At 43.2% G+C, this 23,165-nt stretch overlaps 1 protein-coding gene across 3 annotated transcripts in view; it reads right to left on the bottom strand.

The window, feature by feature from the left end:
- Positions 1-23,165, bottom strand: part of LOC145349533 (LIM domain only protein 7-like) — a 200,313-nt gene that overhangs the window by 55,798 nt on the left and 121,350 nt on the right. The window contains exons 6-14 of one of the 3 annotated variants that reach the window (XM_080198113.1): positions 18,965-18,995; positions 15,360-15,473; positions 12,942-13,140; positions 12,156-12,411; positions 9,988-10,308; positions 9,389-9,646; positions 7,771-7,944; positions 6,065-6,787; positions 2,248-2,280 (exon numbers count right to left, since the gene is read on the bottom strand). In XM_080198113.1, coding sequence (XP_080054239.1) covers positions 2,248-2,280; positions 6,065-6,787; positions 7,771-7,944; positions 9,389-9,646; positions 9,988-10,308; positions 12,156-12,411; positions 12,942-13,140; positions 15,360-15,473; positions 18,965-18,995 — 2,109 coding nt within the window. The remainder of the gene's footprint in view (positions 1-2,247; positions 2,281-6,064; positions 6,788-7,770; positions 7,945-9,388; positions 9,647-9,987; positions 10,309-12,155; positions 12,412-12,941; positions 13,141-15,359; positions 15,474-18,964; positions 18,996-23,165) is intronic. The other 2 variants (XM_080198114.1, XM_080198115.1) reach the window with 2 other exon arrangements.

Genomic DNA, 23,165 nt, shown 5'->3' with positions numbered 1-23,165 from the left:
TTTTTTAAAATTTGCATTAAATGCTGGAAGGCTTAAAAAAATTGATTTTTTTTTTAACCTTGGTGTGGAATCTTAAAGCTCAATATTGACCGAAGTTAAATCATTTGGGCTAATGATTCTCCCACAAAACCCACTTGAATTATTATATGCACCATCAAAAAGACACCGAAACTTAGTTAAACTGGCTTTTGGCCAACTGTCTCTTCTTTAAGCACATACTGGCCATTCCGGGGAAGTGCCGGAAGATTGGAAAACGGCTAATGTTACGCCGTTGTTTAAGAAGGGTGGCAGGCAAAAGGCAGGGAATTATAGGCCGGTTAGTTTAACGTCTGTTGTAGGTAAAATGTTAGAATCTGTCATCAAGGAGGAAATAGCGAGGCATCTTGAGGGGAATTGCTTGATAGAGCAAATGCAGCACGGTTTCGTTAAGGGGAAGTCATGTCTGACAAATTTATTGGAGTTCTATGAGTATGTGTCTAGGGCGGTGGATAGTGGAGAGCCGGTAGATGTGGTCTTTCTTGATTTTCAGAAGGCGTTTGACAAGGTACCTCACAAGAGGTTATTGCAGAAGGTAAGGGGGCATGGAGTTGGGGGTAGGGTGTTAGCGTGGATAGAGGATTGGCTGTCAAATAGAAGACAGAGAGTGGGGGTCAATGGGTGCCATTCGGATTGGCGGTTAGTGACTAGTGGAGTGCCCCAGGGGTCGGTGCTGGGGCCTCAGCTATTTACCATTTATATAGATGATCTGGAGGAGGGAACCGAGTATATGGTGTCGAAATTTGCTGATGACACCAAGATTGGTGGAACGGCAAATTGTGCGGAGGGCGTGGAGAGTCTGCAGAAGGATCTAGATAGGCTGGGCGAATGGGTCAGGAACTGGCAAATGGAATTTAATGTTGGCAAGTGCGAGGTGGTCCACTTTGGTAGGAATAATGGTAGGAAGGATTATTACTTATGTGGCGAAAAACTGCATCAGGCGACGGTGCAGAGGGACCTCGGGGTCCTTGTGCATGAGTCGCAAAAACCCAGCCTGCAGGTGCAGCAGGTGGTCAGGAAGGCCAATGGGATGCTGGCCTTCATAGCAAGGGGGATTGAATATAAAAGTAGGGAGGTCTTGCTGCGGCTGTATAGGGCACTGATGAGGCCGCAGATGGAGTACTGTGTGCAGATTTGGTCGCCGCACTTACGCAAGGATATTTTGGCCTTGGAGGGAGTGCAGAGGAGGGTTACTAGGCTGATGCCGGAGTTGAGGGGGTTGAGCTATGAGGAGAGGCTGAGTAAACTAGGCTTGTACTCAGAGTTTAGAAGAATGAGGGGAGATCTCATTGAGACATATAAGATGATGAATGGGATGGATAGGATAGAGGTGGAGAGACTCTTCCCGCTCAGAAAGGACAGTAGGACTAGGGGGCACAGCCTCAAGATAAAAGGGGGTGCGGTTTAGAACAGAGTTGAGGAGGAACTTCTTCACTCAAAGGGTGATGAATCTCTGGAATTCTCTGCCCGTTGAAGTGGTGGAGGCTGCCTCGCTAAATATTTTTAAGACGCGGGTTGATGGGTTTTTGATAAGCGAGGGGATTAAGGGTTATGGGGAGAGGGTGGGAATGTGGAACTGAGCCACGACAGATCAGCCATGATCTTATTGAATGGCGGGGCAGGCTCGAAGGGCTAGATGGCCTACTCCTGCTCCTATTTCTTATGTTCTTATGTTATGTTGAAATCACTTCAACACAAGTTACTTTATCTTTATTCTAATTCCGTTTTAACTCCAGTTTTATATACAAAAAGAATTTAAGTCGGAATGCATATCTTAAAAGTTTACATTTTCTCCAAAAATCTGGACTGACGTTAGGTTTAAGGCACATGATAGAATTTATTGATCTAAATTACAAGTCTGCAGACTAAAAATTGATGTTTTACATCTTCATCTTCTAATTGTCAAATACTAACAGTTAAATTAATACTAGCTTTAATATGCTGTTTAATTATATTGCCTGCTGCAGACACAGCCAGAAGCATACGACTGCAAACTCACTATCATTTTCAGGGATTGAAAGCATTAGGACATGAAACACATGAGACAATTAAAATTAAATCCCAGTTTAAAGACACTTGCACTCAGGGAATATCAACACATCATTTCGTTAGTCTTTGCAAGCAAGTTATGTTTGTATGGCACATTAATGCACAGTACAAAACACATATTACACACAAACAGCTAAGCACTTTAGGCGTGATTAAACTTACCCTAAATCACTATCAGCTGACCTTTGACGAAGTCTAAAGAATTGAACAGAATCAATAAAAAAAAAGCATGTAACTTAACACCGCAAAGCGTGCTTAACATAAGGTGGTTCCAGTTGTTAACTTGGGTCTGTAGTTCTGTTAGAACACCACATCTTCCCACAAATAATCTGCCTATACCACAGTTCACTGAATACCAGTTCAATATTCACTGCTGAATAAACAGGTGATTTTGTGATATCAGTAACAAATGCAATGATTACTGGGGGAAAGGTTAGATGCACAAAAAGGCATTTTGCAAATATAAAACATCAAAGGAAGAATGTTTTGAACCCACCTCAGGTAAACATCAAAGAATGGCAGTGCGAAATACAGCTGATATCCAAACTCAGAAATATTGCCAAGAGTGCAAAAAGGCCATATATAAAATGCCATCTCTGACATTTACTCAGAACGTCAAGAGAAACTAAAATCACATCATGTTAATTCACGATTTCTTTTTTTTTTACATTAAAGCTGTACACGTGAACCCCATGCTACAAACTTGCAGACTAGGCTCTGCAAAACATTTAAACACCTAATGAAACGTAAGAATCAGATGAAGGAGGACAACAGATCTCATAGCCCTTAATGATGCAAACCTCTGAAGCATTAATAACATGTTAACATTTATTGTTTGATAGTCACATTTATTGAGTTCCAAAAGCATTTGTTTCTGCAATACAATTTCAGTGTTAAACAAACTTAAAATCCTGTATTATGAAGAGCTAAACATTTGTAAAATGCACAAAAAACATACAAACATCTACCAAAATAGACTGCACAAAGAGAGTCATATTTTGGGTAAAGTGCCTAGTGTTAGTACTTAATATAACCGCCTGCTAATTTGTGAAAGCACAAGGGATTTATTTGCTGCTAATATAAAATTTAAGCTCATTTAACAATCTTCACTTTTCCTCAGAGTTACTGTGATAGAGCTTTACAGCATTGAAACAGGCCCTTTGGCCCAACTTGCCAATGCCACCCTAAGCTAGTCCCAATTGCCCACGTTTGGCCCATATCCTTCTATACCCATCTTACCCATGTAACTGTCTGAATGCTTTTTAAAAAGACAAAATTGTACCCGCCTCTATCACCATCTCTGGCAGCTTGTTCCAGACACTCACCATCTTCTGAAAAAATTGCTCCTCTGGACTCTTTCTTATTTCTCCCCTGTGCCCTCTAGTTTTAGACTCCCCTAACTTTGGGAAAAGATGTTGACTGTCTAGCTGATCTGTGACCCTCATTATTTTATATACTTCTATGAGATCATCCCCCCCCCCACCCCCGCCAAGTCTTCTACGCTCCAGAGAAACAAGTCCCAGTCTATCCAGCCTCTGCTTATAACTCAATCCATCAAGTCCCGGTAGCATCCTAGTAAATCTTTTCTACACTCTCTAGTTTAATAATATCCTTTCTATAATAGGGTGACTCACCTGGTCTTGAGAGATTCCAAGTGGATTTCTTGTGCTTGCCACTTATGCCCTGTTTAAAATGTGCCTTTCATTTGGTAAAATGGAGAACAATAATCGTTGCAGTTTAACAACTTGCTTTCAACAATGATGCGAGGATGCTGGAGTCGGACTGGGGTGGGCACAGTAGGAAGTCTCACAACATGTGGTTAAAGTCCAACAGGTTTATTTGGAATCACGGGCTTTCAGGGCGCTGCTCCTTCACCAGACTCACCTAATGAAGGACCAGTGCTCTAAAGTCTGAGATTCAAAATAAACCTGTAGTACTTTAACCTGGTGTTGTGAACCTCCTTACCTTGCTGAAAGCACAGTAGTCAGACAAATAGATCAGACATGATTTCTCTCCTTTACTCCCAGCTCATTAAATTTGGTGTTGGGGGGGCGGGGTGGTGTGGTAACTATGATTTTAGGATTCTGTCACTGATCGAAAGCCCTGATGGATTATCAATACATTCAAAGCCAAAGTTTCAGAGGTTTGTAATCTAAGCACCAAGGTTGCTAGTGGAACTGCCACATTAAAAATCACACTGATCATCGTGGATTATGCCGTGTTTTTCAAAGTGATGGATATTTTTGTTTCCATTGGACTAGGATCCGAGAGTACAACCTCAGAGTATAGGGACAACACTTTGGAACTGAGATGAGGAGGAGTTTCTTCAGCAAAGGTGGTGAATCTATAGAATTAATTGCCACAGAAGGCTGTGGAGGCCAGGTCATCGAGTGTATTTCAGAGAGAGATAGATAATTTCTTGATTGGTAAGGGGATCAAAGGTTACAGGGAAAAGGCGGGAAAATAGGGCTGAGAAACATATCCGCCACGATTGAACGGCAGAGCAGACTCGATGGACTGAATGGCTTAATTGGGCTCCTATATCTTACGGTCTTATTTTAACAAGAAAAATCAAGCTGACAATTTCACCAAGCACTGGGCAATATCGTGATGAAATTTGTGCTTGAAATTGAAATATACTACTGAATAAAATTAAAAACTGTACGAAAATATCAGCAGCTCTGTATTACATGTGCGTGCGTGCGGGGAGGGGGGTGAGGGGGTCACTGGAGGGTATTGGATCAGATTGCAATGTGATGGAAATGTTATTATTCTGCCTTCTTGCTTGGCATATCTTATCTGTGGTACACCACCTCATTTGATGGTATACTACAGGGGAGGTGGTGAAACGTACACTTAATGCAGTGCCTAAAACCACAAGTGCCAGCTGCTATGTTACTATCCACTCTCTTCACAAAGTACTTGAGGGTCTAAAAGTACCGTATATTATAAAACTTGCCCTCACTCTCAATACAAACTATATTTCAACACAACCTGCCTCATTCCCACTCCTTTTTTGCAAGCCTTGTCCATTATCCCTTTTCCTGCATAATCTCTCCTGCTTTCCACCCCATCATTCCCTTCTGTTTTCTTCTCCACTCCCACAGAATCTTTACAGTGCAAAAGGAGACCACTCAGCCCATTGAATTTGCACTGGCTCACCGAAACAGCTTTCCATGTCGTCCCACTCCCCTGCCTTATCTCCACAACGTTACATGTTCCTTCTCTTCTGATAGCAATCCAATTCCCGTCTGCATATCTCGATTGAACCTGCCTCTCAGGTAGTTCGTGCCAGACTCCAAACAAGGAGAAAACTTCTTCCTCACAACGCCTGTACTCTTTTCCCTCACTATTTTGAATCTCTGCTCTTCTTGACGTACCCTTGAGGGAGAACAGTTTCTCACTATAAATTACCTTGTCCATATCCCTCAGGATCTTGAATACCTCTAGCAAGTCTCCACTCAGCCTTACAGACCCAACCTCTCCAATCTATTCTTATAGCTGCAGTTAATGGGCGGTTGAGTTTCTGAAACGTTCTGGTAGCCAAGCCAATAATATGGTTACCATGAGAGGCAGCTCATGTGGGTGCGCTGTTTTTATTTAACCTGACCGTTAAAATGATGGGAAGGATCTCTCTCTCTCTCCACCCCCACCACCACCCCGCCCTCTCCCCACCCCGTTCAAAAGTGATGCTGGTTAGATATATTGGCTGTGCTAAATTCTCACTCAGTGTACCTGAACAGGGGCCGGAGTGTGGCGAATAGGGGATTTTCATAGCAACTTCATTGTAGTGTTAATGAAAGCCTACTTGTGACACTAATAAATAAACTAAAATACTTCATATAAGGGCAATTCAACATTACAAAAACTTCACACATTCACTCCTCATGCAGAATTTAGTCAGTATGACAGGGACTTGTCACATTGGGGCTCAGAGACACGGGTGGAACGCACATTTATAGATTCAACAGCCCCTGACCTCTCAACCAGCAGCTGCTTCTTGTATCTTAATCGGCTGGCCTCCCTTATAGTCTCCCACTTCTTTGCATCGTCCTCAGTGCATGAGGCAGGGGCAAAATTTCGACAGTGCACTGTCTGGTTTGCCTGGGACAAGGCCATTCTCCGAGAAAGCATGTCGTCCTTGACTGGACATGGCGACGCGGCGTCCGAGCTTTCTGCTGCTTCCGAGGCCTGGTCAGGTGGACAAAGGAATCGGGAGCGGAGGGGTTCCGGCAAGCTCCACGGATCTGGGAAAGGAACGGGATGGTACACGTCCGGAGCCCCCGAAGGCACCACTTGCTTCATTTGAGAAAGCCGTTCTTTTCTAATAATTACGTCATCCTTCTCCGGGTCCGGAATTATAGTTTTGTCTCTCCTCTCCTGCGCAACGAGTCGCTCAGTCGCGTCGTTTGCCCCGGCGGTGCTTCTGCTCTCACCGCACAAGGGGCTCAGGTCAGGATTCGCGTGGAAGGCGCCCGTTTTGCGGCTGAACATGTCGTCATTTTCCAAATCCGGTTTCACGTCCTTCTTTGCCTCCTCCCCCTGCTTGGCGGAGGGGGTCCGCTGGCTCTGCAAGGAATTCTGCTTCCGGGTTAGAATCCGGGGACCCGTGGCCGGATCGACCTTTGGCCTGGGGACCGAAAAGTCCGCCAATTCTGAATAAGTACGACTTGCATCCAGAGCTTGGCGCAGTGGGAATAGGCTGCATGTGTATTTTTAATATAAAAGAGAGAGATTGGAAAGAAAGAGAGAAAAGGAAAGATTTACTGGAAAGTAATCAGGAGAATAAAATTTGCATGCATAGCAATACCAAAAAAAGACAAGAAAGCAAGACAGATAGAAAGCACAGTAACAAATATTTGCTCATTATTTAATGAGTTGCCGTGAGCCTATTAACAATGCATCCAGGACAATTCGATATTCAAGCTATCATCATGGAATAGTGGATCAAGCACAGAGTGTGCTACATTATTGTGTTAATCGAGGCCCAATTTCATAGTTCTCTCAATGGGGTTAGACATTAAATAAGTTGTTGTCCTTCACCACAAGGCAGCAACCAGTTTAGCAGTAAGCCCAAATTCTGACTAAATATAGCCATAGTGACCTGTCACATTGTTGAAAATTTAGCATATTGCAACGTAGCACAGCTCACAATCTTAAATACAAAGGAAAATGTATTTGGCTAATCAATAGTTTTGGGTTTTTTATATTGTGGAATCCCTACAATGCAGGAGAAGGCCATTTAGCCCATCGTGTTGGCAACAAGTCTCCAAAGGAACATCTAACCCAGGCCCTATCCCCATAACAGCACATATTTATCCCATTATTCCCCTTAACCCACATATGTTGGGACACTAAGGGACAAATTAGCATGGCCAATCAACCAAACCTGCACATCTCTGGTAACCAGAGCACCCAGGGGAAACCCATGCCAACATGGGGAGAACATGCAAATTCCACACTGTCACCCAAGCCGGAATCGAACCTGGATCCCTGGCACTATGAGGCACCAGTGCTAACCACTGTGTCAGCTCATGTTTTTCTATTAAATTCCAGGCCTGATCTGATGTGTCTTGATTTAATATAAAATGTTGTCTAGACATTATCTGTATTATTTTTACACAAGGCAGAACAAACCAGTGCTTTCCAGTACTAATTGTTAGTGAATCATGCAGAGACAGTAACCTTTGTGCATCTAAACTGCGGGTGCCTTCTTCTGGCTGTTCTTGGGACATTGCTGTCACCGATTTCACAGCTGGAGCATTACGCCCACAGTAACTTACAGCACTGGCCTCCTGTCTGTCTCCAGTGCTAGCTGTCTTAAGACTGAAATCCTCTTGCAACTCAGATGGTTTCCTTCTGCAGTTGGGGGTGGCAGAGCAGTAAATGGAAAAGATCACAAGGAGAGCAAAAAGTGATTATCAGAAAGTTAAAGAAATAAGATGGACAGAATTCAAACAAATTCAAGTCAAGTAGTTTCATAGGAATCATTGAGTCATAGAAACCCTAAAGTGCAGAAGGAGGCCATTTGGCCCATCAAGTCTGCACTAACAGCAATCCCATCCAAGCCATATCCCCGTATTGTCTATGTCCTGTTTTTTGTGTACATGTTTACTCCGCTAATCCTTGTAAGCTCTGCAACCCTGGACACCAACGGGCAATTTAGCATGGCCAATCAACCTAACCAGCACATCTTTGGGGGATAGGAAGAAACCGGAGCACCCAGAGGAAACCCATGCAGACATGGGGAGAATGTGCAAACTCCACACAGACAGACAGTGACCCAAGCTGGGAATCGAAGCCAGGTCCCTGGGGCTGTAGGGCAGCAGTGCTAACTACTGTGCCACCATCAGAAATCTTATTTTTCCCTGGCACCAATTTGACAGCCAGCAACTGTCAGTCTCAATCTTTAAAGTTGATAATGTGTGAAAAAAATATATTGAAATACCAAGATGTTGTGAGCAACCATGATCTGGTGACCTAAATCCATTGCTCAATTAAAATTCTTAATTTGCAGAATCCTTAAGCTGTAATTACTTCAGTTGCTACCTACACCATTGTCTCAACCAGACACTGGGTGAGTTCGCAAATTAAACAATCCAAAACTGTCAAAGGAATACCATTTTATCCGCCTCCCCCACCCCTATCAAACTAAATACCATTAATAACTGTTCCTTTAATGAAACGTTATGACAATTTTCATATTCTGACTGAGCAATTCAGATTTTTTTTTGACTAGTAATTAAAATTCCGAGCTCATTTTGTGAAAAACATCCAAATCATTCGGTTTAAATAAAGTGGATTAAATCAGTAAAAAAAAAATCAGTAATTTTTTTTTAAAAAGCAGGAAAAGTAATGTAATAGATGGAGTTCAGTTTAGGAGATTTTAAAAAAAAACTCTTTATAGAAAGGTAGAAAGAAAGTGCATTTGTATAGCACTTTTCAGGACATTGGGACATCCCAAAGCGCTTGTGCAGCTAATAAAGTATCTTCCAACTGTTGTCATCGGTGCAATATAGGAAACTTCCCAAACCCTTCTTCAAATAGCTGCAAAGGGGTAAACAGGGCCTTAAGTTTAGCATCTAATCTGAAAGATGGCATCTCTGGCAGCGCAGCACTCCTTCAGAACTGCAGTGAAGTGTCAGCCTTCATGTGCTCAAGCACTTTGGAATCAGATTTGAACCCATAACATTCTGGCTGGGGCAACGAGGGATAGTAATGAGCTGTGGGGCTGGGGGGGGGGGCACCTTGGGCAATCAATCATAGCAAATCTCCACGCTATCTTAGTCAAGCAAGGACAAACCTGATGTACTGGAACTCCTTATACCACGGTCTGCTTCGAGAACCCAACTGTATCTGCCTCCAATGTTCTGCTTCCTTTGCGGTCCAATCTCTGGGGAGGAATCTATCGGAAGCAACCCCTTTCCTGGGCAACACTGGGTTCAGTTTACGCACGAACAGGTCGTCCTTCTCAATGTCCGGATCGGCACCTCTCTCTTCCTCCGAGGAGGAGTCATCACAAAGTGCCCGATGAGTTTCAGCTGGCTCACCACTCTGGCTACTGTTAGAAACATCTAGTTATAATAAGAGGTTTACCTGCCAGAATATATATACACAGCAGGGAAGTAACATGCTTTCTTCTAAGGTCTTCAAAAGCTCTTAAATTAAGCCAGCATGTCATGGTATGCGTTAGTTCAAAGCCTTCATGTCCACTGATTGCAGAGGCATATGCTGATTCAGTGGATGGTAGACGGTATTATGATGTACAACGCACAAGCCAAAATCATTATAAAGAACTATTGATGGAAGTATGAAATGTTTGGTCAGTGAAATGCAAATGTTAAGTTAACATGGCAGTCGCTGAAGCTGCACTTCAAAGCACATCCCATACGCACTTCTGACCTGGTGGCTCGCCCATTTTCTTCTGTTAAAGATGAGATGGTACCAATCGAGTGGGGAGCTTGATTAGGCGGTGCAGGCGGATTGGCATCCTGCTGGTGAAACCTATGTCTTGCAAAATCGACGGGTGTACCAAATTTCCGACGGGCTAAGTCGTCCAGCAAGGGATCGGGCTCCCTTCTGTCACTGTCCGATCCAGAATCGGTGTCAGAATAGTCACATAGGAATTCCGGAGGTGCTCTGCTTGCCTCTCTGCTGGAAGTGCCACATGAACCACTGTCACCGGCAACCATCATTTCTTCCTGCAGAGGTTTCCCTTGCCCGCTGAAGCCAATTAAGATAATTTGGATTGAAGGCTCGGATAACACTCAAACTCAATCAGCTTCAAGAAACACACAGCGTTAAGCAAAATAAGAATTCATTAACAGCACCAGCAATTCAAATGCTGGTATCAGCACAGACCACTCCATGACATTATCACCATCAGTTTGACACCCCATCAAAATAAACCTGTTGCCTAAAAACTTAAAACAAAATATTGCAGACGCTGGAATTCTGAAATAAAAACAGCAAGTGAAATACTCAAGCAAGTCTGGCAGTGTCCGCAGAAAGAGGAACAGAGAAAACACTTCAACTCCAATACAATTCTACATCAGGACTAGGTGGAAAGACAATGGGTTTTATGTAGTCAAGAGGGAGAGGATGGGGAGGAAGAACAAAAGAGGTGGGGAGAGGGCAGGAGAGATGAAAGGATAAAGATGTCATGGAACAAAAGACAAAGGAAATAGTATGGTTGTAGTAAAGGAACAAAGCATTTGCCCTGAGTGCAAATGCCAATATAGCTAAAGAGCTTTTCTTGCCTTGCAAGTTGAACACATGCACATATGACACAAGCACACACCCTACACACGCACACACCTCACACACAAAAGGTTACTTTTGCAGTGATCGTGTCCTTACTGCCAATGCAAAACTATACATGTCAATGGTTCCCTTACCAATATGCTTCCAGCGGAGATAAACCATTGACATTATGGTGTGCGTTTAGTACCAGCTCATTAAAAGAAAAACCAATTGGAAATGATAGGGGGTCAAAGGTGAACAGGAAGATGGGCATCATAGCGGAAAAATCCACGTGCAAATTCGTACTGACTTTAATGGACTTTGCTACTTGAGACTGCCTACCATCTCAAACGAGCAGACTGAGTCTCTTTTTCTGAAAACTGTCATCGTTAATATTAAATGTTTTGGCCAGTTGGATGGACTGTAATGGCTTCATTCAGTCCATTACATTCCTGTATAAATGTGTTGTCAAGAATAGAGTACTAATGGGCGATTGCTTCACAATTCCACGGCAACCAGGAAAACCATTTCCTTTACCATTTGTAGGGAAAAAAAACAGCTAAAATGAGTCTGGAATTTTACCCAGCAATGTCGCAGTGTTTCTAAAATGTACCAATTAATTAAACCCTGAAAATGGTTATTCCTTTTATGAATCAAAAAAAATGTTTTAAATGAACTTAATATAAATTAATTAAAACTAATGTAATTTAATTCAAAATTCAGACTAAATATAAAGGAAGTAAATAATTAAAAGATCATGAACATGGCTGGTGACACTAGGAGGAAAATGATGAGTTTATCTGTATATGCACAAGTCGCTTAAAGCCAGCGCACTGCCACCAAAAAAATTAAAGACGAGGAAATGTTGCCCCTTCTCTCACCCGAGGTGGATGTTTCAGCTGGATGGGGGTCTCCATCTGACATACCGTATTGACTATTGGGTGTAAGAATCTCACGGCAAATCCAAAGGCCTTGGATGAGGTACAGCACAGATTCGCCAATAGTACTGGAGGACTGGCTGCAGAAACTCGGCCTTTCTGGACTTCAAAAAGGTCCGAGAAACAATTAATCGGGGCGTTAAAATGGGTGGAAATGAGGGGGGGGGGTGGTTCTCTGTCTACTGTATCAAAAACTCTCTCTCTCTCTCTCTCTCCCCCCTCCCGCCCATTTGATGATGAAATGAGTTAAATTAGTACAAACTGTAAAAAAAAACTTGCAGATTAAACTTCAAATGTTTCAATTGTTTGAACAATAAGCTCACTTATGCATAGATGATTAAGAGCAATCTACCACAAAATTAAATACGAAAAGGTTTAAAATCAAATTACCTCGAAAACGTTCCATCATTTTCTGTAAACATTGGGCTTGCCCAACTTCTTCTATTATCTTCATTTCTTTCTGCTCGCTTTTTCCTCAGCGGAGCCGGGACGTAGGTTGCAGGTTTGCTTTTGGTCGGCAGGAACTGGTTGTAGGGCATCACGGGTTTATACTCAGAAGTGGAGACCCTGCGATGCAACATGTCATCCTTGGGCCCATCCATCGCCTTGCCACTTAAACACTCGGACTCAGCGTCACTCCCACCACCTAAAGCAGAGAAGGGTCAAGGAAAGACATACTTCTTGACAAATATTTCTTCAAAACCTCCACCGTCGAACCTCATGGCTTCGCTAACGCCCAACACACGCTGCTGAGATAACTTCCCTTCGGGATCAATCTTCCCTAGGTTCACAGATCGCTGACAGTAATCATTAAGGTATTTTTGGAAAGCTATTAACACGCTGTGATAAAATCCTTGGTACATAAATTATTTTCACTCCAGTGACAAATGTTTTCAATTTTTTTTTAGAAAACAGGCAAAAACATTCCATAAAGGACAAACACAGTGCGTGACAACTCCAACGGTGCAATCTGCCCGGATTTGCAATCTGTAACTGCACCTGAAAGTGAAACTCCGGATATTAAATTTACCTCTGAACTGCATTCATTCATTCAAAGGTGCATCGTCACTAAATTATCTAGCCAAACAGAAGGATAAGAGTCAATAATTGATGGTCAATATACAACTCCCTCCCAAAGCACACCCGTGACTGAACACCACGGTAAACTCTCCTCACCTTCACTGCTACCCTTTAGTGTTATGTCCGATGAAAGGCTGGTGATAGACTTTGACCCGAATGAATCTAAACTGTCAAGTGAGTCATCCCTTCTATGCCTGAACTGTGGTGAAGTCGACTCGCTCCGTTCCGTACACCAGATATCGCAGTAGCCGCTGTCTCTCCCACTGCGTTTCACACCACCCCAGTCCGCAAGTGCCTAAAGGGGAATTCAAAACTCAGATGAAGCCACAGGCAGCGAAAATTTCTATTCATATCCACACTTTCATTTCAATACAAAAGGTGCAGGACAGATTATTTTAAACAAAAATATGCCACAGGCAGAGTTTGTCAATTATTTTATCCCATTTTGAGATTGATTCCCCACCTCAGTCAGACAGACGACACCATTCTACTTTGGAAGATGGACTCATCATTTGTTCCCAGGTTTCGGGCATTAATTTAAATTTTTAAATGTTTTTATTTCATTATTAAAAGTTACAAAGTCAAATCCATCTCCTTACTTGCTCCAAAAACCCAGATCCGATTCAGACCAGATCCGATTCATGATTCCCACAAGAAAAAGGCATTGCACCCTATCTTGGGCTTGATCTGATACTTGATCTTAGCCAAAAGACTGAGAGGCGATGGGTTTTTTTTTGCAAAAATATACTTTATGTAAAATCTAAAAGACACGTTACAAAATATTTCCAACTGTTGCAACAGTAAAGTGTAATGATACACCCATTTTCTCCAGGGATCAAGATGCACTCTGAGGTGCTTCAGTTCAATAATGAGAACGTTAACATTGCAATATTTTTGCTACGAGTATGGTTCTGTTCGAACTATACACATTGGTCATGTTGCGCTCTGTGGTACTTCAATACAGTTTGGATTTAGCAAATCGTGCAAGAGGTTTTTAACATAGTTACTAGCCCCTCAGTGTACATTGGCTGAAAGGCCTTACTCTGTGACCTTTCCCTTTTGTGCCCCAAGCTTGTGTGTATCCCTCAGCAGGTATAAACCTTTGGGTGCTGCAAACTGGCACACTCTGTTGAGGACGATTCTTTGCACTGGAAGATCAACAAGTTTCAGGCAGACCAAAGAGCATCTTTCGCCCAGTTGATGCTTGTCTTGGTTTGTGTCCCTGGAAACAGCCCGTAGAGCACAGAGTCGTGTGTCACAGAGCTGTTTGGGATGAACCTCAGCAAAAACCACTGCATCTCCCTCCAGACCTTCTTTGCAAAGGCACGTTCCACAAGGAGATGTGCGATTGTCTCTTTCCCGCCACGGCCACTTTGGAGGCAGGAGCAGTGACACAGATACCTTGGGCGTACATAAGGGCTGTGATAGAGACTGGCCTTGTCTTGGTGCTTGTTTGAAAGTTCTGGTGATGAGGCATTTTGCCAGATGACTCGGACAATCTGTTCATGGAATCCTCTGACAGGATCCACCATCTCTTCTTCCCCCTCAGGGCCTCGGGGGCATTACATGTAGACCACTGCTTGATCATTATATGGTTGAGTGTTTTTCTGAACAAATCTTTGTGCAAGGCGCAGGGGATATGCCACAATCCAGCTACTTAGACTTGGCCCACAGCAACGTGGCTAGATCTATCCTTCCCAACACCAGGGACAGTAGAACCTCAGTGTGTAGTGACACTTGGGGCAGGATTTTACAACCTTATTTGAGCGAATCCAGAAATTCCCACCCGAGGTCAACGGACACCTCCATTGTCTGCCCCTTGCCCACTCCGATTCCGTGGGCACGGCGGTAGAATTCCGGCGTTGATGTTTGCATACCAAGGGTCTAAGCACAGCTTAATACGGCCGCACACAAAGGGGGGGGCCATCAGGATGAGGCTGGCGCTGGGTACATTTTCTCCTCCCTTCTCCACAGATTTGCGCATGCTGTTTCGGACACGATCTACCTTGGATCTCCAGATGAACTTGAAGATGGCTTGGGTGACTGCTGTAGCACAGGACTGGGGAATGGGCCAGACTGGTGTTACGTACAACATCCCCAAGAGTACCCCACACCTGGTGACCAGGTTTGTGCCCCACAATGGAGAGAGAGAGCACTGTTCAAACATTAATATAGCAGCCACTGGGTGGCATGCACGAGCAGTTTAAATGGGTCAGCTTTTCATCGTGTTGGCAAACAAGCACCTCACAGTTAAAGTAGCATTTTATGAAAAGTCAACCTTGTAAATTCACAGATTAGCTTTAAAAGTATGATAAAATTCTCTAAAATCAGGAAAATAGTGACTGTTCCTACAGCATTTTCTCTCAAGGGTTTTTCTGTGGACACCTTCTCAGATTGTTACTTCAGATCACATGATGGAACACTCCAGGTATCTGGTCCAGCCCTATCCCGCCAGATTTGACTGATCTCTAGGTTTTTGCCTTGACCTCAGCACTTACAGATTGAGGCACTGACCTTGGTTAGAGTTTGTCCAAGTAGTCCTTCAAACGCTTTCAGGTTAAGGTAAGGTCCGTCATAGTGAGGTTCATGCTGTGCTCTTCTTCCAAGCCAGTATATCGTGATCAGAACCTACCATTTTCCATTTAATCATTTGACACAGGAGGATTTAAAAAGAAAGCAATAATAAGAAACATTGTTCAAGTAAGTTTATGGAACATGACACTTATTTTTTCCATAAGTCCATGTTAGCATTTACTCTCACTGAATGCATCAAATCTATTGCCTTACAACAAAACACAGTGAGATACCACACACATACAAATACACATATATATTATTTTACACATATAACATTTCTCCTGACTGAGCTTTTCAAAAGACTTCTCTCATTTGTTTCAGTATGGATCCATTCTATTCAGATTTGTTAATATCTGAATATGCAAACACATCAAAATTGGGGATGTGGTATTAGTGGTGGCACAGTATTTCAGCTACCTCACCAATTCATCCAACCTCCCTTCCTGCTGTTATGCCAGCTACGCTACTAATATCCTACCAAGCCATTGTCTCACCAAAGCCTTTTGATGCTCCCACCCATCCCACAGTCCCCCACTTTCTCTCTCCCAGAAGGCCAGGGCTGCAACATTGAGAGGCCTGAACACACAGTCACTCTGGCCATTTGTCACAACACCTGGCTCGCCTAAGTTGACTGTATTTTCAGTCAAATCCTCCTACTACATCTGGATTACCACTCAGTACAATGTCAACAACAGGAACAGGAGTAGGCAATTCAACCCCTCAAGCCCGTTCTGCCATCCAATAAGATCACGGCTGATCTGTCACCGAACTCCACGTGGCCTAACCCAAGGCTCCTTTCATTAATCAACTGATTTTTTTCTTCCTTGGCCTCCCTCCACCCTCAGATCCCATACTAAGCGGGAAGAATTCATGATTTATTTCCACTCATAAGCTACTACACTCACCTTGTCAAAAAAAATATTCCTTCTATCCATCCTCTCAAACTATCATCCCATCTCTGACGTATCTGGACTTCTCTCGTGGTCTGAAATATATTGTTAACCACCACCTCAGTGGTCATAAACTCTGCTCCTGTGCCACCGTTACCACCCTGACACCTAACCATTTGTCCAAGCAAACCCAGTGCCCTGTTTCACCCGGTGTCAAGCTTCAAACCCCATATCCCTTAAACCATCACATCTTTATAAGGTTTCCTTCCACCCAGCTCAGCCTGCCATCATGAGAAACCTCACCCAGACCTTGGTCACTTAGAGTCAAATCATCCAGTATTTTAGTTGATGCCCCCCTTCTTTCATTAACTTCAAAAACCATCTTTAAAATCCATCTTTTCAACCATTTTCAGTCACCTCACACAACCCCTTTAGAATCCCCACAGTGCAGAATGAGGCCATTCAGCCCATCAAGCCTGCACCGACTACAATCCCTATTCCTGTAACCCCACATCTTTACCCTGCTAATTGTCCTGTCACTAAGGGGCAATTTGGCATGGCCAATCAACCTAAGCCACACATCTTTGGACTGTGGGAGGAAACCCATGCAGACACTGGGAGAATGTGCAAACTCCGCACAGACAGTCACCCAAGTCGGGAATCAAACCAAGCTCTTTGGCACGATAAAGCAGCAGTGCTAACCATTGTGCCACTTTGGTTTTGAAGCAGAGGGCCAGCAGGATCTCAATTTGTTTGACACAGTGGTAATATCACAGGACTAACAATCCAGAGGCCCAAGATAATGCTGTGGGTTCTGAAATAGCCGAGTAAGCCACTCAGTTTGAGGGCAATTAGGGATGGGCAACAAATGCTGGCCTTGCCAACGTTGCCCACATCCCATGAAAGAATAAAGGAAAGGGATCCAAACATTATTTGGAAATCCTATCACCTAACATTTATCTCTCTCTCTCTCCCAGGTATCAAGGCTCCAACAACTTACATTTATATAGCACATTTAACATAAACGTCCCAAGATGTTTCAGGAGAATGTTAGCAGAAAAAAATGACATTGAGCCAGTTGAGGCCAGATGGCTAAAAGCTTCATTAAGAAGGTCGATGTTAAGGAATATCTTACAGCAGGAAGGTGGTGGTGATGGTGGTGCATGGAGGAGGAAGAAAGAGAGAAAGAGAGAGCCAGAGATTTGGGAAGGAAATTCCAGCACTTCAGACCCAGAAAGCTGAAGACACAGCCATCAGTGACAGGGAAATTAAAACCAATGATGCATTATTACAGGCCTGAATTGGCAGAGTGCAGAGATTGCCTTACAAAACACAGTGAGATACCACACACATACAAATACACATATATATTATTTTACACATATAACATTTCTCCTGACTGAGCTTTTCAAAAGACTTCTCTCATTTGTTTCAGTATGGATCCATTCTATTCAGATTTGTTAATATCTGAATGTGCAAACACATCAAAATTGGGGATGTGGTATTAGTGGTGGCACGGTATTTCAGCTACCTCACCAATTCATCCAACCTCCCTTCCTGTGGTTGGAGGAACTGAGCTGGGCAGGCAAGGCCATGGAGGAACTTAGACACAAGGAAGAGAATTTCATCCAGGTTTTGTTAGAATAGTGACGAACGAATAATAGCAGGCACAGACAGATAGATGGATGGCGTTAGGTAAGAGGTAGGGTCAAGGCAGTAGTCTTTTAAATGTGCTTAAGCTGACAGAAGGTGTAAATGGTGTTGAAATAATGATATCTGGCGGGTGTTGGGTGGGGGGGTGCGGAGAGACAAAAAAAAAAAGGTGAGGTTGTCAGCTGTTGATAGAACTAAAAAGAAAAAGCTGCCATTTTGAAGTCAATATATTTCATTTTTCAATCAATTATGTAAAGCTACATACAACTGCAGTTAATGTAGACAGATTTTACTCTTTTTTCATTATTAATAAATGCTGAATTATCATGAAGAAACTTAAGTCATTATCAGAAACGGAATTTTGCAGAGCGAAGACACTATGACCTGAATTCTCTGGTTTCGTTCACCCTGCCACTGCTGCCATTGAGAATGGGGAGTTTGGCACTCAGCCAAATCTCCATTCACTGCAGCAGGACTAGAGAATCCCAGCCGCGTTCAAGATTGGAGAATTCCGGCTTAAACTTTTCACACTTGATGCAATGCAAATCTTCCCAAATTTGAAAATTGTTACAAACAAAGTAGTCCATTTTGACAAAATTAGGTTAAAAGATACATCTATTCATTCCTCCCATTCAAAATTGGTTCTATCACAAAATATTGGAGTACATTCCTGCTTTGGGATTGAAGGGTGCGAAATCATCCTCCATTACTGTTGGTTCCAATTAGATGAGTAACTCCAAAATTAACACGGGAGCAAAGAATATGGCCAAACAAGTAGCAATAACTTAGATCGAGATGGCAGAGGCCTGGACTGATATTGAGCTCCAAACATAAACGCATTGCAAAAAGGTGAAAACCGATTCTGATGTAAATTTAAAACCAAAAAAATCAAAAACAAAACACGGACAAAAATCATGCATTTTTCAAGATTAAAGAATTTGCAATCCAATTCACGACAGAAGCACGCCTGAGCTACTTAGTTAACAGCAGGTCACTCACATTTTTTTGTCGCCTCTGATTTTCTTCACGCCTGTAGGAGGTCAAAATATTCTCATCAGGATAACTTACATGGGCAAGGCTCGTTTACATTGCATTTTGCTGTATTCCACTTTTTAAAAATCACCCATCTACAAAGAAGCAGCAATACAACCGCGCTCTCCACCCCAATGTTACAAAGGTTAGTTATATCTGATAGCGCTGGCAGAGCCACACAGCAATCATTTACCAGAAAGAAATGTTGGCAGCGAACATGTGAGAGAGAGAAAAAAAAAATCAGTGAATTGCTGTTAAGTGCATAGCTCATTGACTTGAATAAAATGATGGGATTATCTCTGAACACGGTGTGTATTATCATATCGAAAGTTTCTGCTCGGGTTGTTTATCCAGGTCACTTGATTGGAACTAGCGTGCACCAACAACTACCTAGATTGCTGATCTAGATGAGCCTTGCCGGACCCTATTTTGCAGCCAAGGTCATTCCTTTGCCGCTGTATTGTATTTCAGTCTGTTCCACTCTCAGCTTCACCAGTATTTACTGTAGTAAAGTTTACATACTAAAAATTCATCAACGAACACGTGAATTAGGAGGGATAGGCCATTGAGCCTTGTCCATCATTTGGTAAGGTTATGGCTAATCTAACTGGGTGGCACAGTGGTCAGCACTACTGCCTCTCTGCACCAGGGACCTGGGTTCAATTCCAGCCTCGGATCACTGTCTGTGTGGAGTTCTCCTTGTGTCTGCATGGGTTTTCTCCAGTTTATTCCCACAGTCCAAAGATGTGCGGGTTAGGTCGGATTGGCTGTGCTTAATTGCCCCCTTCATGTCAGGGGGATTGGCAGGGTAAACGCAAAGGGTTACGGGGCTAGGGTCTGGGTGGGATTGAGGTCAGTGCAGACTTGATGGACTGAACAGCTTCCTTCTACACTACAGGGATTTGATGATTTAATGATCTGATGGTGGCCTCTAGTTTCCTGCCCACCCGCTATACCTACTGACTCGTCTGTCAAGAATCTACCGAAATCACCCTTAAATATATTCAATGACCCAGCTTCTAGTGCTCTCTGGGGAAGAGAATTCCACCAAATAATGGTCCTCAGAGAACAGAAAATCTCTCCATCTTAAATGGGAGACACCTTTACTTTTAAACTCTGACCCTAGTTCTAGTCTCTCCCACAAGGGAAAACGTTCTTTCAGCATTCCCCCTACCATGTCCCCTCAGGATCTTATACGTTTCAATGAGATCGCCTCTCGAATTCCAATGGATTTAGGCTCGATGCGCATCAAACATTTTCTTTTAAGACAACCCCAGTGTCCCAATCAGTTAAGTGAACTTTGTAACTACATCTTTTAATGCAATTCTATCCTTTCTCATCAAAACTCGCACAGCTTGGCTTACAGCTCTCTCTCTTGCATCTCCAAAGAATTAAACATTGGATTACATCTGAAGATGTGCAGGTTAGATGGACTCCGTACTAAGTTGCTCCTTAGTGGCCCAAGATGTATAGGTTAAATGGATTAGCCATGGTAAACGTGCGGGGTTACAGGGATAAAGCAGGGAAGTGGGCCTGGGTAAGAGAGTTGGTGCTCTTCTGCATTGAAGGGATTCTATTGAATTCCCAAAGACATCTGAACATCACTGTACTATAATAATGCAGCACCTTTGACAGATGTCCATATTTTTCATAAGAAAGCAGTAGTAATTACTGTGGCAGACTGTAACACTCTCAGTCTGTTTAAGAAGTCTGCAGCCCACTTGAAAGTCCTGCATAACAAGTGGACAATGACTCAGAAAGGGAAGAAATATTAACATGCCTCAAAACCATAGGTGTCCTGACTCCAGCAAGACTGACAATGAAGAATCAATCCAGAATATTTTAACTCAATCCAATTCTGCTTCACTGTCAGTCCAAATAGCACATTCAAAAATCATCTTGATTAACCGTATTCAGCACTTAGGCGAAACGCCCAGGAGATATGATCCAGTCTTGTTGAATAGGTCAATTTTTAAAGCAATTCCTTCCTGGGGCAAGGTACAACTTGCACTTATAGATTATTCTGCATGACAAAGCCATCACAGGAGAGTGGAGAAGGACAATGGGTGGAGGGAAATGGAAGAGCAGGTAGACTGGAATGAGCCAGAAGAGCTTAAGAGAACATTTTTTGATGGTTGACAGGGAGCAGGTAGACTGGAATGAGCCAGAAGAGCTGAAGAAAACATTTTTTGATGGTTGACAGGGAGGATTTGGGAAGCAAGTTCCAGAGGGTGGAGGTAGAACGACTGCAAGAGCTGCAACTGGTGATGAAACAGGAATAGTGGAACAAGGAATAGAGGAGTGAATGGCGGGCTGGAAGAGATTGTTAAAGTGGGGTGTTCAACAATTCCAGTGACAGTAAAGCTGAGAGCTTGAAATGGATTCTTGGTGTCACCGGGAAGAGTGGAGTTTGATCAAAAATACAGTTTGGAAATCATTTATTTACTTACAAGTAGGCTTACATTAACACTGCAGTGAAATTACTGTGAAAATCCCCTAGTCGCCACACTCCAGCGTCTGTTCAGCTACATGGAGGAAGAATTTAGCATGGCCAGTACACCTAACCAGCACGTCTTTTGGGAGGAAACCAGAGCATTCGAAGGAAACCCACACAGACTCGGGGAGAACATGCAGATGCCACACAGACAGTGAATCGAATCCAGGTCCCTGCAGGGAGGCAGTGCTAACCACTGTGCCAACCAGGGCTTTAGACTGCAGCGATTCTAGATGGTAATCCACAATCACTTCCTCAAGGGCAATCGGCGAAGAGTAACAAATGCTAGCATGCCAGCAACCCACACGGCCTTCAATAGAATGTTATTAAAAAAAAATCAGCATAGGAGAAGCAACATTTTGAATAATTTGCAAATGATGGAGGGTGAAAGCAGCGAGGCCAGCTTGGGGATCACAGACATCAAGTCTTAAGGAACGCATTAAAATCTTGGCAGTTGCGGGAGAAGGGGTGGCTGGACGGTGAGCAATTCTTTGATGGTGGATGGCAGTTCAGAATGAACGCAGGGAGGAAATGTAACTCTGGATCAAGCAACCTGCGAAAAATTCCCACCATTAGACCTAGCCTATGAGGGTGATCAGGAAGACTGATGGAAGTTAACATCGAAGGAGAGGTTGGTATAGTGAAAAGAAGCCCTATGGGCTAAGTGTGCATAAAGAACTACAAGATAGGCTTTGTAACTTGAACAGTGGGAGCTCTTTATCACAGGTGTCCACTGTTCCACAGTCAGATCTCAGACTGCCCAACCAGGTCCCAAACTGGGAGGAGCTAATTGCCCAGCAATCACCTGACCCACAATCTTAAAGGGGCAATCCACACCCCAAACCCCATCATGCAATTATATACATACATATATCACACTGCAGTTTACCCAGATTGAACTAGAGGAGATTTTGACTCATCCAAGACTTGTTATCAATTAGTCAGTTGATGAGGAATGCAAAAGCAGACAATTAAAAAGTTCAATCCGCACGTGATCAGTATTCACACGGAACCTCACTCAGTTTTTTCAGCTGAGGTCCGCTACGAAGCGCATACAAACTGAGAAAATTAGACCAACTATAAAAGAACTTGGGTAACAGTCATAACACGGGGGCAGTGAAAAAGATCCCACTGGGAAAATGTACAATGCGATCGTAGGGACAAGCAATAATGAAAAGGAAACTGAAAGAAACCAAACACGAGGCTGGGCAGATTGTTTAGAAGCAGTGAGGAGCAAGGAGTTTGAGAGGGAACAGAGAGGGAGAGGGAGGGGGTGGGGAGGGAGGGTACACCTGCAAATAGATTCCGTTGTATCTGGACAGAAGGTAATGCAGCAAAGAAATTGGAATCAGAAGGCAGAAAAGGCCTACGTGAAATCTGGAAACAGCATTAGTGTGGCTGGAAAGGAAAGGAAACACACTTAAAAAGAGAAAAAAATGCTACTGATGGGCCCAAGACTCCAAAAGGTGCCATCCTCAAAAATAGTTGGAGCAACAGAAATTCTTGCCCATAGATTTAAGTGTTGGATTATGTCCAAACATGCGCAGGTTAGATGGACTAGCCATGCTAAACTGCTCCTTAGTGACCTATGTACAGGTTAAATGGATTAGCCATGGTAAATATGTGGGGATAGGGCTGGGGAGAGGACCTAGGTAAGATACTCCATCAGAGTGC

Source organism: Carcharhinus amblyrhynchos, chromosome 10 (assembly GCF_965287045.1).
Source record: "Carcharhinus amblyrhynchos chromosome 10, sCarAmb.v2.hapA, whole genome shotgun sequence".
Lineage (NCBI taxonomy): Eukaryota > Metazoa > Chordata > Chondrichthyes > Carcharhiniformes > Carcharhinidae > Carcharhinus > Carcharhinus amblyrhynchos.
Note: the sequence above shows the minus strand (reverse complement) of the source record. Positions and strands in the feature narration are given on the sequence as shown.